This window comes from Engystomops pustulosus, chromosome 8, assembly GCF_040894005.1.
Source record: "Engystomops pustulosus chromosome 8, aEngPut4.maternal, whole genome shotgun sequence".
Classification (NCBI taxonomy): domain Eukaryota; kingdom Metazoa; phylum Chordata; class Amphibia; order Anura; family Leptodactylidae; genus Engystomops; species Engystomops pustulosus.
The window spans coordinates 62,715,707-62,730,357 of NC_092418.1; the positions used below are offsets into that span (position 1 = coordinate 62,715,707).

A 14,651-nucleotide genomic window follows, 5' to 3' on the forward strand; every position below is an offset into this window, starting at 1 on the left:
CTGACACGTGCTGGTGCAGGGCTGGGACGGCACATCGGGAAAAGTAGTGGCGGCTGGGGACCGAATACCGAGGGGCGGCCGCCGCCATGAGGTTGCGAAAGGCCTCGGTCTCTACTAGCCTATAGGGCAGCATCTCCAGGCTAAGCAATCTGGAGATGTGGACATTAAGGGCTTGGGCGTGCGGGTGGGTTGCACTATATTTCCTTTTCCGCTCCAGCGTCTGGGGTATGGAGAGCTGAACGCTGGTGGATGCTGTGGAGGATCGTGGAGGCGACGATGGGGTTTTTGTGCCAGGGTCCTGGGCAGGGGGGTGACTATCAGCTGACACAGGGGAAGGAGCAGTGGTGTGCACGGCCGGAGGTGAACGGGCTTGGTGCCACTGAGTGGGGTGTTTAGCATTCATATGCCTGCGCATACTGGTGGTAGTTAAGCTAGTAGTGGTGTAACCCCTGCTGATCCTGGTTTGGCAAAGGTTGCACACCACAGTCCGTCGGTCATCCAGTGTTTCCTTAAAGAACCTCCAGACTTCTGAAAATCTAGCCCTCGCCGCGGGAGCCCTCGCCATGGGAGCTTCACTACGTGACACATTTGGCGCTGATGCACCAGCTCTGGCCCTGCCTCTCCGTCTGGCCCCACCACTGCCTCTTCCAACCTGTTCTGGTCGAGGACTCTCCTCCGTCTCAGAAGCACTGTGTTCACCCGGCCTCTCAACCCAGCTTGGGTCTGTCACCTCATCATCCTCCGATCCCTCAGTCTGCTCCCCCCTCGGACTTCCTGCCCTGACAACAACTTCACCACTGTCTGAGAACCGTGTCTCCTCATCGTTGGACACCTCTTTACACACTTCTTCCACTACGTCAAGAAGGTCATCATCACCCACAGACTGCGACTGGTGGAAAACCTGGGCATCGGAAAATTGCTCAGCAGCAACCGGACAAGTGGTTTGTGACTGTGGGAAGGGTCCAGAAAACAGTTCCTCAGAGTATGCCGGTTCAAATGCCAAATTTTACTGGGAGGGGGCAGACTGGGGGGGGGGGAGGAGGCTGAGGTGCAGGAGCTGGAGGAGTGCCGATTTCGGTGACATGGGTGGACTGCGTGGAAGACTGACTGGTGGACAAATTGCTCGAAGCATTGTCGGCAATCCACGACATCACCTGTTCGCACTGTTCTGGCCTCAACAGTGCTCTACCACGAGTCCCAGTAACTTGAGACATGAACCTACGGAGTGTAGCTCTGCGGCGTTCCCCTGCTCCCTCATCAGCAGGTGGTGTCTCACCCCGCCCTGGACCACGGCCTCTGACCCCTGCAGTAGTTGGACGCCCACGTCCCCGCCCTCGTCCTCTACCCCTAGCCCTCGGGTTAAACATTTTGAAAATGAGAGTTATAACTTTATTTTTTGTGTTTTTTAGTTTTTAAAACCAAACGATGCTATCCTATTGCTATGGCTATTTTCTAGCCACTATGAAAGCACACTGCTATGCCAGATGAGATGACGTTGAGTTATGAAAAAATAAACGTAAAATAAAAAGTAAATGGCAGACTGTGCCTAATTGAAATCCAACCCCTAATAAATTGTCCCACTTCGGTCTTTGCGATGGATATGTGCGTCACTAAGCGCTAAACACAACGGTCGCAAGTCTCACTGCAAATTCCTCACAATATGGTAGTAGATGCACTACAGCAAGGCCAGCCACCAGCAGATCAACCAGAAATAAAATATATAACGCTATTGTAGGCCCAAGTAAGCCGTTTGGATTCTCCTATGGCTATTTTCTAGCCAAGTATGAAAGCACACTGCTATGCCAGATGAGATGACGCTGAGTTATAAAAAAATAAACGTAAAATAAAAAGTAAATGGCAGACTGTGCCTAATTGAAATCAAACCCCTAATAAATTGTCCCACTTCGGTCTTTGCGATGGATATGTGCGTCACTGAGCGCTAAACACAACGGTCGCAAGTCTCACTGCAAATTCCTCACAATATGGTAGTAGATGCACTACAGCAAGGCCAGCCACCAGCAGATCAACCAGAAATAAAATATATAACGCTATTGTAGGCCCAAGTAAGCCGTTTGGATTCTCCTATGGCTATTTTCTAGCCAAGTATGAAAGCACACTGCTATGCCAGATGAGATGACGCTGAGTTATGAAAAAATAAACGTAAAATAAAAAGTAAATGGCAGACTGTGCCTAATTGAAATCAAACCCCTAATAAATTGTCCCACTTTGGTGTTTGAGGTGGATATGTGTGTCACTAAGAGCTAAACACAACGGTAGCAAGTCTCACTGCAAATTCCTCACAATATGGTAGTAGATGCACTGCAGCAAGGCCAGCCACCAGCAGATCAACCAGAAATAAAATATATAACGCTATTGTAGGCCCAAGTAAGCCGTTTGGATTCTCCTATGGCTATTTTCTAGCCAAGTATGAAAGCACACTGCTATGCCAGATGAGATGACGCTGAGTTATAAAAAAATAAACGTAAAATAAAAAGTAAATGGCAGACTGTGCCTAATTGAAATCAAACCCCTAATAAATTGTCCCACTTCGGTCTTTGCGATGGATATGTGCGTCACTGAGCGCTAAACACAACGGTCGCAAGTCTCACTGCAAATTCCTCACAATATGGTAGTAGATGCACTACAGCAAGGCCAGCCACCAGCAGATCAACCAGAAATAAAATATATAACGCTATTGTAGGCCCAAGTAAGCCGTTTGGATTCTCCTATGGCTATTTTCTAGCCAAGTATGAAAGCACACTGCTATGCCAGATGAGATGACGCTGAGTTATGAAAAAATAAACGTAAAATAAAAAGTAAATGGCAGACTGTGCCTAATTGAAATCAAACCCCTAATAAATTGTCCCACTTTGGTGTTTGAGGTGGATATGTGTGTCACTAAGAGCTAAACACAACGGTAGCAAGTCTCACTGCAAATTCCTCACAATATGGTAGTAGATGCACTGCAGCAAGGCCAGCCACCAGCAGATCAACCAGAAATAAAATATATAACGCTATTGTAGGCCCAAGTAAGCCGTTTGGATTCTCCTATGGCTATTTTCTAGCCAAGTATGAAAGCACACTGCTATGCCAGATGAGATGACGCTGAGTTATGAAAAAATAAAATTTAAATAAAAAGAAACTTGCAGACTGTGCCTAATTGAAATCAAACCCCTAATAAATTGTCCCACTTTGGTGTTTGAGGTGGATATGTGTGTCACTAAGAGCTAAACACAACGGTAGCAAGTCCCCCTGCAAATTCCTCACAATATGGTACTAGCTGCAAATAAAAAAAAAAAATGTATAACGTTATTGTAGCCCTAAGAAGGGCTGTTGGGTTCTTGTTGAATCACTCCTGCCTAACACTATTCTAATAGAACAGCCTAACGCTTTCCCTGACCAGCAGCAGCTCTCTCCCTAGCGGCATCCAGACATAGAATGATCCGAGCAGCGCAGGCAGGGGCTAGTCTATTCCAGGGTCACTTGATCTGGCCAGCCAACCACTGCTATCGACGTGTAAGGGTACCACGTCATGCTGGGTGAAGTGCAGAGTCTCCTGGCTTGTGATTTGCTTTTTGGCGGCCAGAAACAGAGCCAAACGGAGGAGATGCCATTTTCTCGAGCGGGCGAAGTATTCGTCCGAGCAACGAGCAGTTTCGAGTACGCTAATGCTCGAACGAGCATCAAGCTCGGACGAGTATGTTCGCTCATCTCTAGTAAAGAACCTTTGTCTATGTTGATGGTAAAATCGTCTCTCCTCTAGGCACAGAGGATGCCCCCTTAACCTGGTCACATGCCTAGGTATAAAAAGATCTTTGGAGAGATCCTTGTACTGTCCATTGAGGTATTTGTACATTGTAATGAGGTCTCCCCTCAGTCGTCTTTTTTCTAAACTGAATAATCGCAAATTTTTTAATCTGTCAGTATATTCTAATCCCCCCCATTCCCTTAATAATCCTGGTTGTTCTCCTCTGCACCCGTTTCAGCTCTACTATATCCTTTTTATACACTGGTGCCCAAAACTGTACACAATATTCCATGTGTGGTCTGACCAGGGATTTGTATAAGGGCAAAACTATGTCTTTATCATGAGAATCTATTCCTCTCTTGATACATCCCATAATTTTATTTGCTTTAGCAGCAGCCACCTGTCTCTGGGCAGTAAAATTAGGTTTACCATCCACCAATACACCCAAGTCCTTTTCAGCTCCAGTTTTACCAAGTAATTGACTGTTTAGAACATAATCACACTTTTTGCTTCCATGGCCCAAGTGCATAACTTTACATTTATCTACATTAAACCTCATCAACCATTTCTCTGCCCACTCCTCAAGCTTCCACAAATCCCTCTGTAATGCTAAACTATCGACCTCAGTATTTATTACTTTACACAGATTAGTATCATCTGCAAATATTGAAACTTGACTGTGTAAACCAATACTGGCCCCAATACTGACCCCTGTGGCACTCCACTGGTAACATCAACCCAATCTGAGAATGTGCCATTAATAACCACCCTCTGTTTTCTATCACTAAGCCAATTACTTACCCAAATACACAGATTTTTCCATATTCCCAGCAGTCTCATTTTATATACCAACCTTTTATGTGGCACGGTGTCAAATGCCTTTGAAAAGTCCAGTTATACAACATCCGCAGCGTCCCCCAGATCCAGTCTTGAACTTACCTCCTCGTAGAAACCAATCAGATTAGTCTGACAGGACCGATCTCTCATAAACCCATGCTGACGCTGGGTTAAAAGGTTATGCACAGTGAGATACTCCAGGATAGCATCTCTAACAAATCCCTCAAATATTTTCCCCACCACAGAAGTTAGACTCACAGGTCTGTAGTTTCCAGGATCACTTTTTGATCCTTTTTTGTATATTGGTACCACATTTGCTATGCGCTAGTCCTGTGGAACATAACCAGTCCTCAGTGAATCTTCAAATATTAAAATTTACAGTCTATCATGGTACATAGTTAATACAGAACCCGCTGGTGTATGCCATCTGGCCCGGTGATTTATCTATCTTAGTGGTTGCGAGGCCGCGCCGTACCTCTTCCTGGGTTAAACTGTTGATATTCCAAAAAGAATTTACATTATTCCTCATTGTGTCTTCCACCAGGGGATTTTCCTGGGTAAAGACAGTTGAGAAGGCGACCTTCAGTAGATTGTCCCTTTCCTCATCTCCTTCCATCACGACCCCCATGTTATTTCTAAGGGGACCCACACTCTCTGTTTTTAGTTTCTTATCATTTATATACTTGAAAAATAATTTGGGATTATTTTTGCTCTCCCTGGCAATATTTCTCAGTCTCTATTTTTGCTGCCTTTATCTGCTTTTTACAGGATTTATTTTTATCTCTATAATCCTGTAATGCCTCATCGCTACCTTCACGTATTAGCACCTTAAACGCCTTTTCTTTCTCGCTTATTGCTTTCCTTACAAGACTAGTTAGCCACATTGGCTTTTTCTTGTTCCTCTTATGCTTTTTCCTATAAGGTATATGTTTCTCACAGGACTTTTTCAGACTATATGAGAAAAAGTCCCATTTTTTGGGGGAGCTTTTGTCTTTGAGAACATCATCCCAGTCTATGCCTTTAAGGTCTTCCCTTAGTTGCTGAAAATCTGCCCTCCTGAAGTGTTGGTTGCCCCTTCCCTAATGCTCTTAGTAAAGCGTAATACACAATCAATGATATTATGATCACTATTACCCAGGTTCCCCCCAACCTGTAGTTTTGATACCCTATCATGTCTGTTGGTTAGGATAAGGTCCAGCAGTGCCCCCCCTCTTGTTGGCTCCAGGACTAGTTGCGACAGGTAATTGTCTTTTGTTGTTGACAAGAACCTGCTGCCTTTGAAGGACCTGCAGGTTTCTGCCCCCCAGTCAATATCTGGGTAATTGAAGTCCCCCATGATAAGTACTTCACCTTGCTTTGAAGCCGCATCCATTTCACTTATCAGCATTTCCTCTGCTGCCTCCATTATATTTGGAGCCTTATAACAAACCCCTAGTAATATTTTATTATTCTTTTTCCCTCCCCATATCTCCACCCATAGGGACTCCACATTTGCATTACCGATGTCATCTCGCAAAACAGGCTTGAGGCAAGAATTCACATATAAACAAACCCCTCCCCCTTATTTATTTATTTATACGATCCTTTCTAAGAAGACTATAACCATCTATAGTAACAGCCCAGTCATAGCTACTGTCCAGCCATGTCTCGCTGATACCCACTATATAATATTTCCGCTCCAACATCAAGAGTTCCAGTTCCTCCATTTTTTTTGTGAGGCTTCTGGCATTTGTATACATACACTTTATATGGTTTTCCCTGTCATATTCCTTTTGCCCTTATTCCCCAATCTCATTCCAGCCCCCCTTCCTCCCCAATGGACTATGACTCTTCCCAGCTCTCTATCTACACTGTCTATTTGCCCTGCACAAGTGTAGTTTCCCTCACCCCAGGTCTCTAGTTTAAACACTCCTCCAACCTTCTAGCAATTTTTTCCCCCAAAACAGCTGCACCCTCCCCATTGAGGTGCAGCCCATCCCTACTGTAGAGCCTGTAGCCGACAGAAAAGTCAGCCCAGTTCTCCATGAACCAAAACCCTCCTTCCTACACCAACTTTTGAGCCACTTATTTACCTCCTTGATCTCCCGCTGCCTTTCTGGTGTGGCACGTGGTACAGGCAGTATTTCGGAGAAACTTACCTTTGAGGTCCTTGCCCTGAGCTTATGGCCTAAATCCCTGAAATCATTTTTAAGGACCTTCCAAGTACCTCTTACTTTGTCATTAGTGCCAATGTGGACCATGACCGCTGGTTCCTCACCAGCCCCTCCCAGTATTCTGTCAACCCAATCCGCAACATGCCAAACCCGAGCACCCAGCAAACAACACACTGTTCGGTATACACGGTCTTTGTGACAGATTGCCCTGTCTGTTCCCCTAATAATTGAATCTCCCACTACCAGCACCTGTCTGACGTTGCCTTTGCTCCCATCACCCTTCTTACTGGAACAGACTGTCCCCTGGTTGCTAAAGGCCATATCTTGCTGCAGCATTGCTACCCCAGAGCTGATATCCCCCTCATCTGCCAGCCTGGCAAACTTATTGGGGTGCACCAGGTCAGGACTAGACTCCCTACAACTCTTCCCTCTACCCCACCTTCTACATGTAACCCAACTAGCTGCCCCCTCACTCTGCACCTCCATACTTCCCTCCCCACACCCATCTTCCCCAGAGGGTTTGTGCTCCAGGAGCAGCAAACTTCGCCCCATATTGTCAATTGCCCGCAGCCTTAAAACTTGCTCATTTAGATCCAGAATCTGGGCTTCCAGGTGAGCAATTTTCACACATCCCACACAGCAGTATTCCCCCTCGAATGGCTGTTCAAGGAAAGCATACATGGCACAGGATGTAAACTGTGTAGCAATGCCACTTATGGAGTCCATTGTTCTTATGGGGATTACAAAAGAAATATGCACAAAAAGAAGAATTTACAGTCAAAGTAACACAAAATACAGCAGTTACCTGCTAAAGTCTCTCAAACTTAAGTCCCTTAAACGTAAGTCCCACTTAGGACACTGCACACACTTCGGATCAATGCACACTCGCCACCAAGCTCCCACACTTGCTTTTCTGATGCTTTTTGAAAGGTTATGTGCCACAAAAATCTTTTGAGCTCACTGCAACAAGATCTGGCTGCATACAATAAGAAGGGAAACCAAAATTAACAATTTTCTTTTCCTCTATACATTAAAGAGTTAATATAATATCATCAATAAGCTAATGACCCACTAAAATTTAGTATTTGTAAAGTGCATCTTGTCGCAAAAATTACCAAAAAAATTAATTTATTGTATAGCCAATAAAAAGGGACAGTGCATAAGCTGCGGTGAATGGCGCAGTTTCCTCTCCATGCCCTGGCGTCTGCCCATACAGCAGGTTACCACCACATATGAGGTACTGTTATACTCGGGAGAGATTGGGGATCAAACTTTGTGGACCGATTTGGTATTTTATACACTTGTACATTTTATGAAAAACACATTCATTCAGCCATTCATTCATTCATACATTCATTCATTTCAAAATAGCATCCCATTTTGTTTTAACCCCTGTAAAACAATTAAAGAGTTAACAAACTTCATAAAAGTTGTTTTATGTATGTTGAGGGGTGCAACTCCTATAATGGGGTAATTTATGGGGTTTTACTTTTATTTAGGTCTCTTGAAAACAGAGCAGGTCCCTCAATAGCAGGATTTGACGTTTTTTATGGAAATGTGAAAAATCACACATAACGTTCAAAGCCCTATAACATCAAATTAGAGTATGCATAAAAAAACCATGTCCACATAAAGTAGACATTCGATGAATGTTATTAAGTTTTTTTGCTGTTATGACGATGTATGGAACAAGTAGAACATTTTTACCAAATATGTTTTTTTCCATAACATACCACCAAAATTTTTCAACTAACATGAAGTACAAAGTGTCACGAGAAAACAATTTCAATATCACTTGGATATGTTAAAGCATTACGAAGTTATAACAACTTATAGTGACACAGGACAGATTTAAAAGAAATGGAAATTAAATTTAAAAGAATTTTAAATGAAATTTAAAAGAAATGTCAGGAAGGTGAAAAGTGTCTTTGGCGTTAAGGGCTTAATACTGGCATTTATTATTATGGCAGAGAAGCCAGTGGAAATATGGGCCATTGTACTTAATTTTGCTTCATACATTTTGCATTTATTTATTTAAAAAAATCATCATTTTCAAAATTGTAAATTATCTCATTTATAGATACCTTATATACTCGAGTATAAGCCTAGTTTTTCAGCGCAAAAAATGTGCTGAAAAACCCAAACTCGGCTTATACTCGAGTCAAAAAATAAATATATCTAAACTCACCTTTCCGGTGACCCCTGTATATCTTCTGTGCGATCTGTTCGGCAGCAGCGGCAGGCTATATACACTGGGGCAGGGTCTGGCAGGCTATATACACTGGGGCAGGGGCTGGCAGGCTATATACACTGGGGCAGGGTCTGGCAGGCTATATACACTGGGGCAGGGGCTGGCAGGCTATATACACTGGGGCAGGGGCTGGCAGGCTATATACACTGGGGCAGGGGCTGGCAGGCTATATACACTGGGGCAGGGGCTGGCTGGCTATATACACTGGGGCAGGGGCTGGCTGGCTATATACACTGGGGCAGGGGCTGGCTGGCTATATACTGGGGAGGCTGTGACCAATGCATTTCCCACCTTCGGCTTATACTCGAGTCAATAGGTTTTCCCAGTATTTTGTGGTAAAATTAGTGGCCTCGGCTTATACTCGGGTCGGCTTATACCCGAGTATATACAGTAGTTAATTATACCACCCAAATAAGTTATTCATTAACATTTCCAAATGTCTACTCTATTTTTTCATAATTTTTAAGATGTCTTTATATATTATTATGACGTCCGACGGCTTACAAATAGAACTATGGTTTCAAGAAGATTTCAGAATCAAGGTTTGATGGATCATATTTGTTTTTAATCTGCTTTGAAATATATGCATAGCCACAACATTGCACAAACTAGCCGCTATTGGATGCAAGAAGAGGAACCTGTTGGAAAGGGAAGTTTTGACTTTCTTTTTTTTTAAAAAGCAGAGTTTGGGTTTTTCAGCACATTTTTCTGCTAAAAAACTTGGCTTGTACTCGAGTTTATACGGTAATATTAGAAATGAACATCTCATTCACCACTGTTAATCCAACATTTGTAAATGGAATTAACTCTACCAAGAAATACACTAGTTGTAACCCTAAATTGAGAGCTCAACAAGGAGAGGACTAATTAGAGAAGTAGCAAAGAGGCCCAGGCATGGTGGAGTTGCCACCAAGATCCACAGTTCAGGTGGAAGAATCTATCCACGGAAGACTGGGGTGCCTGGGGCCTACCAGTGAAATTCACTCTGCGGGCCCATCCTATTTCTACCTAGAAATATTACAAACGGTGTCCAAGATCTGGGAATTTCTAGGCATTGGTGGGTTAGTACAGTGAAATAAAAAATAAAGTAATACTTTTCTTTTCTCTCTCCTAGTGAACGTCTCTGCAACGGAGGCTGCAGTGATCTTATATCAGGGCATTAACGTTGGAGATCTTAAAACAATTATCCCTGGTTCCCTATGCTTTCTGCTGGTGGATGGGCTGTGGTTAGGGATGTAGTGTGTCAGCACCAACATTATTAAGAACTGCTGACATTTGTAATAACTGATGTCATTAACAATCCTGCTCCCTCATTCACATGATAACATTATCCGCTGGATAAAAGATTTCACATGCTGACAGCTGACACAATCTAAACATGACTACAGTTCTTAGCACAGGCAGAAGTGGTACCTAAATAGCGAAGGTAGAAAAAGGATTCCATGTCCAGCTTCGTCCAAGATACTTCAAACTTTATTTATGGCATATTATTAAAAATCCCAAGGTGTTTAAAAGCCAACGCGTTTCAAACGGTGGACCCGTTCTTAGTCATGGCTACAAGTGGTGCCTAATACCTCACAAGTGACATGTCTTCTCGTACATATTCAGAACTACATGATGACTTCTCATGTTTGTGAATAATTTTTCCACTACGTCTTCAGCTTCCATAAGCACATCTCCACACTGTTCAGAGTGTATGTATAAAAATGAATATGTAAAATGTATACATCAAAATTTACATTGCAACCCCCAAATATAGCCTCTGAGTAAATACTGTCCCCGTAATAAATTAAATTATATGTGGTGACCACAATTAATATGGTGTTCCCATATCAATAATAATTATTCCAATAATGAATAATTAAAGAAGGTTTTAAATAATGTTTCCATATCTGTTTATACACTGTGCACATAATCATTTTATAAAAAAAATCTCCCAATTTAAATACATAGAGAACTTACCGTAATATTTTAACATATTTAATCCCCTACAAATTATTAATGTGCATAAGACCCATTAAATTATAAATTGTGCCTCCTAAATATTAAAGTATACACTCGAGTATAAGCCGCCCGATCATAAACCAAGGGACCTAATTTAAACACAAAAAACTGGGAAAATCTATTGACTCGAGGATAAGCCTAGGGTGGGAAATGCATTGATCACATTCTCCCCAGCATATAGCCAGCAGCCTGCCAGTATATGGACAGCCCCTGCTCCCTAGTATATATCCAGCACCTGGCCCCTAGTATATAGCCAGCAGCCCATGCCCCCAGTATATAGCCAGTAGCCCCCTGCCCCCAGTATATAGCCAGCAGTCCCCTTGTATATATCCAGTGCCTGCCCCCTTGTATATAGCCAACAGTCCCCAGTATACAGCCCCCATTATATAGCCACTGCCTACTCCCCAGTATATAGCCTGTGCCTGCCCCCTTGTATAAAGCCAGCATCCCCCTGCCCTAAAAAAAACCAAAAACTCTTTACTCACCTTTTTAACACCCTCCTAGGTCCTCTTCTGTGTTCAGCTCTAGCTCTGTCTTAGTGTCCCCGCGCTTTGCTGTCGCATATACCTTTATGTCAGCATACACTATGATGTCGATAGGTGACTGATGTCATGGTGTGTGTGACGCAGTGCACAGGGACCCAAAAAACGTAGCAGAAGACAGAAGAGGACCTGCGGGGGGCCTCGGAAAGGTGAGTACAGAGGTTTTTTTCATAAACTCGTCTATAATGTGTATCTGTGTCTCTTTTACTGTATCTATGTCTCTCTCACTGTATCTTTGTCTCTCTCTGTAAGTCTCTGGGGGAAATTTATCATTAGTTCTTCTTGGCATATAATGGTCGCAAATTTTTGCTTAAAATTATGGTGGGGTTTTTTGCTATGCGCCAGTCCTGTGGAACATAACCAGTCCTCAGTGAATCTTCAAATATTAAAATTAACAGTCTGTCTATCATGGTACATAGTTAATGCAGAACCCAGGGGTGTATGCCATCTGGCCCAGGTGATTTATCTATCTTAGTGGTTGCGAGGCGGCGCCGTACCTCTTCCTGGGTTAAACTGTTGACGTTATAAAAAGAATTAACATTATTCCTCATTGTGTCTTCCACCAGGGGATTTTCCTGGGTAAAGACAGTTGAGAAGGCGACCTTCAGTAGATTGGCCCTTTCCTCATCTCCTTCCACCATGACCCCCATGTTATTTCTAAGGGGACCCACACTCTCTGTTTTTAGTTTCTTATCATTTATATACGTGAAAAATAATTTGGGATTATTTTTGCTCTCCCTGGCAATATTTCGTTAAGTCTCTATTTTTGCGGCCTTTATCTGCTTTTTACAGGATTTATTTTTCTCTCTATAATCCTGTAATGCCTCATTGCTATCTTCATGTTTTAGCACCTTAAACGCTTTATCTTTCTCGCTTATTGCTTTCCTTACAAGAGTAGTTAGCCACATAGGGTTTTTCTTGTTCCTTTTATGCTTTTTCCCATAAGGTAAGTGTTTCTCACAGGACTTTTTCAGAATATATGAGAAAAAGTCCCATTTTTGGGGGGGGCTTTTGTCTTTGAGAATATTATCCCAGTCTATGCCTTTAAGGTCTTCCCTTAGTTGCTGAAAATTTGCCCTCCTGAAGTTTAGAGTGCTGGTTGCCCCTTCACTAACGCTCTTAGTAAAGCGTAATACAAAATCAATGATGCTATTAACTGCTTTCTACTGTATAGCACTTGAGCAGATGATTGTGGTCACATTGAGTACTATTATGTTAATTTGCAGGGGCCTCTTATTGTGATGGACTGAGGCCCCTTCCACAACAGAGTTTTGAGGACCCATCAGTAATCCTGTGGGCCAGTCCAACCCTGCCTGTACTCCACCAATCTGGCATTTATGCAGTTTGCAAATAGCTATGCAGAGGACACAGCTCACATATGGAAGAAGGTACTCTGGTCAAAGAAGAATAGACATTTGCAAAAGCTTGTTTCATTTTCTTTACTTTTATCAAATACTATATTTTGTGTTGCTCTTTCGGAAATAATATAAATGAAATTCATTTAAGTCCGTGACTTTAAATTTAGTAAATGAGGAAAGGTTCCAAGGGTATGAATACTTTTGCAACCCACATACTTTTTTCACTTATTGTAATTAATCCATTTTTATTTTACTTACAGATACAAGACATAATGAGACACAGCCAGTTACTCACCATATTTCAAGCAGAGAAGGATGAACAACATGACATTGATGTAGCTATTCTTCAAGCATTGCTAAAAGGCAATTACCTTATTCTGTCTTCATTATGTTAATCCCTATCACGACAAAATATGCTATTTATTTTTCTAATTATTTATTTATTTTTCTATTCACTCTTTATCCCCTTCAGGACACAGCTATTATTCCTTTTTGTTTGAATTTTTACTAACCTCTTTCAAAATATTTTATATTTCAGTGTGCATAAGGACTTGTTTTCTACAGAGCAATTTATTCTTGCTAATGGTAATGGTATTTATTTATCCATGCCGTGTACAGGCATGCTAGAAAAAAATTCCAAATACAATGAAACGTTTTCTTTTAGGACCTACTTTTCACAGCTTTTACTGTGCGCTCCAAATGACAACCCTCTTGTATTCTTTGGGTTTGTCATGGAGATATCAAATTTATATAGGTGGTATTATGTTTTAGTAGATTTAAAAAATAAAAATCTTTTGCACAAAAATTTCTGAATTTTGCCACATTCTGAGGCCAATAACTTTTTCATTCTTCAGTGCATGGAGCTCTGTAAGGTGTCAATTTGTGTGGGTTGAGATGACATTTTCATTGGAACCATTTTAGGCACTATGCAACCTTTTGATCAGTTTTTATTAAAATTTTTATTTGTTTCAAAATGGCAAATAAGTTGCAATTTAGACATTAGGGGGGCATTTTCCTTTATAGATTTCACTGCCGGGAATAATTGTTTTTATACTTTGAAATATCAAGCATTTTGGAAAGCGATGATACCTAACATGTTTATGATTTTATTTGTTTATTTATATCAGTTCTAAGAAAAGGGGGTTGATTTGTATTTTTAGAGCCTCTAGGGTACTTCCAAGTAACCGATCATTGCTGGGGACATCATGTGAGGAAGAGGGGGAAAAATCCGGCACAACATGACCGGCCACTTTCCACCAGCATTAAAATAGCCTTGGCACTTTGCGGGGGCATTTAAATGGTTGACACCCGCAATCAATTCCCCCCACCAATCGTGGTAGGTGTTTGCTACATTGTGCTTGCTGCATTATCCTGTGAGCCCTCTTCATAGAGTCACTACCACACCATGAAAGTGGGGAACGTCATGGTGCGGCAAGGGGCTAAAAAAAATCATCTAATCTCACATAACCTAACTATACATTATTGCAACCTATAAAATACTTTTACAGTGTACTACATATTCTATGTACTACATACTATATATACTTTTCTACTTAGATTCTAAATTGTTATTGTTTGCAGCTTCACTTAGTCATGACCAACAAGGACATGAAAACTGGGACCACCAATTAAAGCTGGCAGTGGCATGGAACAGAGTTGATCTAGCAAGAAGTGAAATTTTTACAGATGATCATCAATGGAAGGTAACAGAAACACTGAAAGAACAATGTGCCTTAGAAAATCTAAATGAGCATAACA

General features: G+C 42.0%; 1 protein-coding gene across 3 annotated transcripts in view; it reads left to right on the forward strand.

The window, feature by feature from the left end:
- Positions 1 to 14,651, forward strand: part of TRPM2 (transient receptor potential cation channel subfamily M member 2) — a 419,555-nt gene that overhangs the window by 126,407 nt on the left and 278,497 nt on the right. For all 3 annotated transcript variants that reach the window (XR_011849388.1, XM_072120992.1, XM_072120993.1), the window contains exons 10-11: positions 13,154 to 13,256; positions 14,475 to 14,596. Coding sequence is in view for 2 of the 3 variants with exons in the window: in XM_072120992.1 (XP_071977093.1) it covers positions 13,154 to 13,256; positions 14,475 to 14,596 (225 nt within the window). In the remaining variant the exon portion in view is untranslated. The remainder of the gene's footprint in view (positions 1 to 13,153; positions 13,257 to 14,474; positions 14,597 to 14,651) is intronic.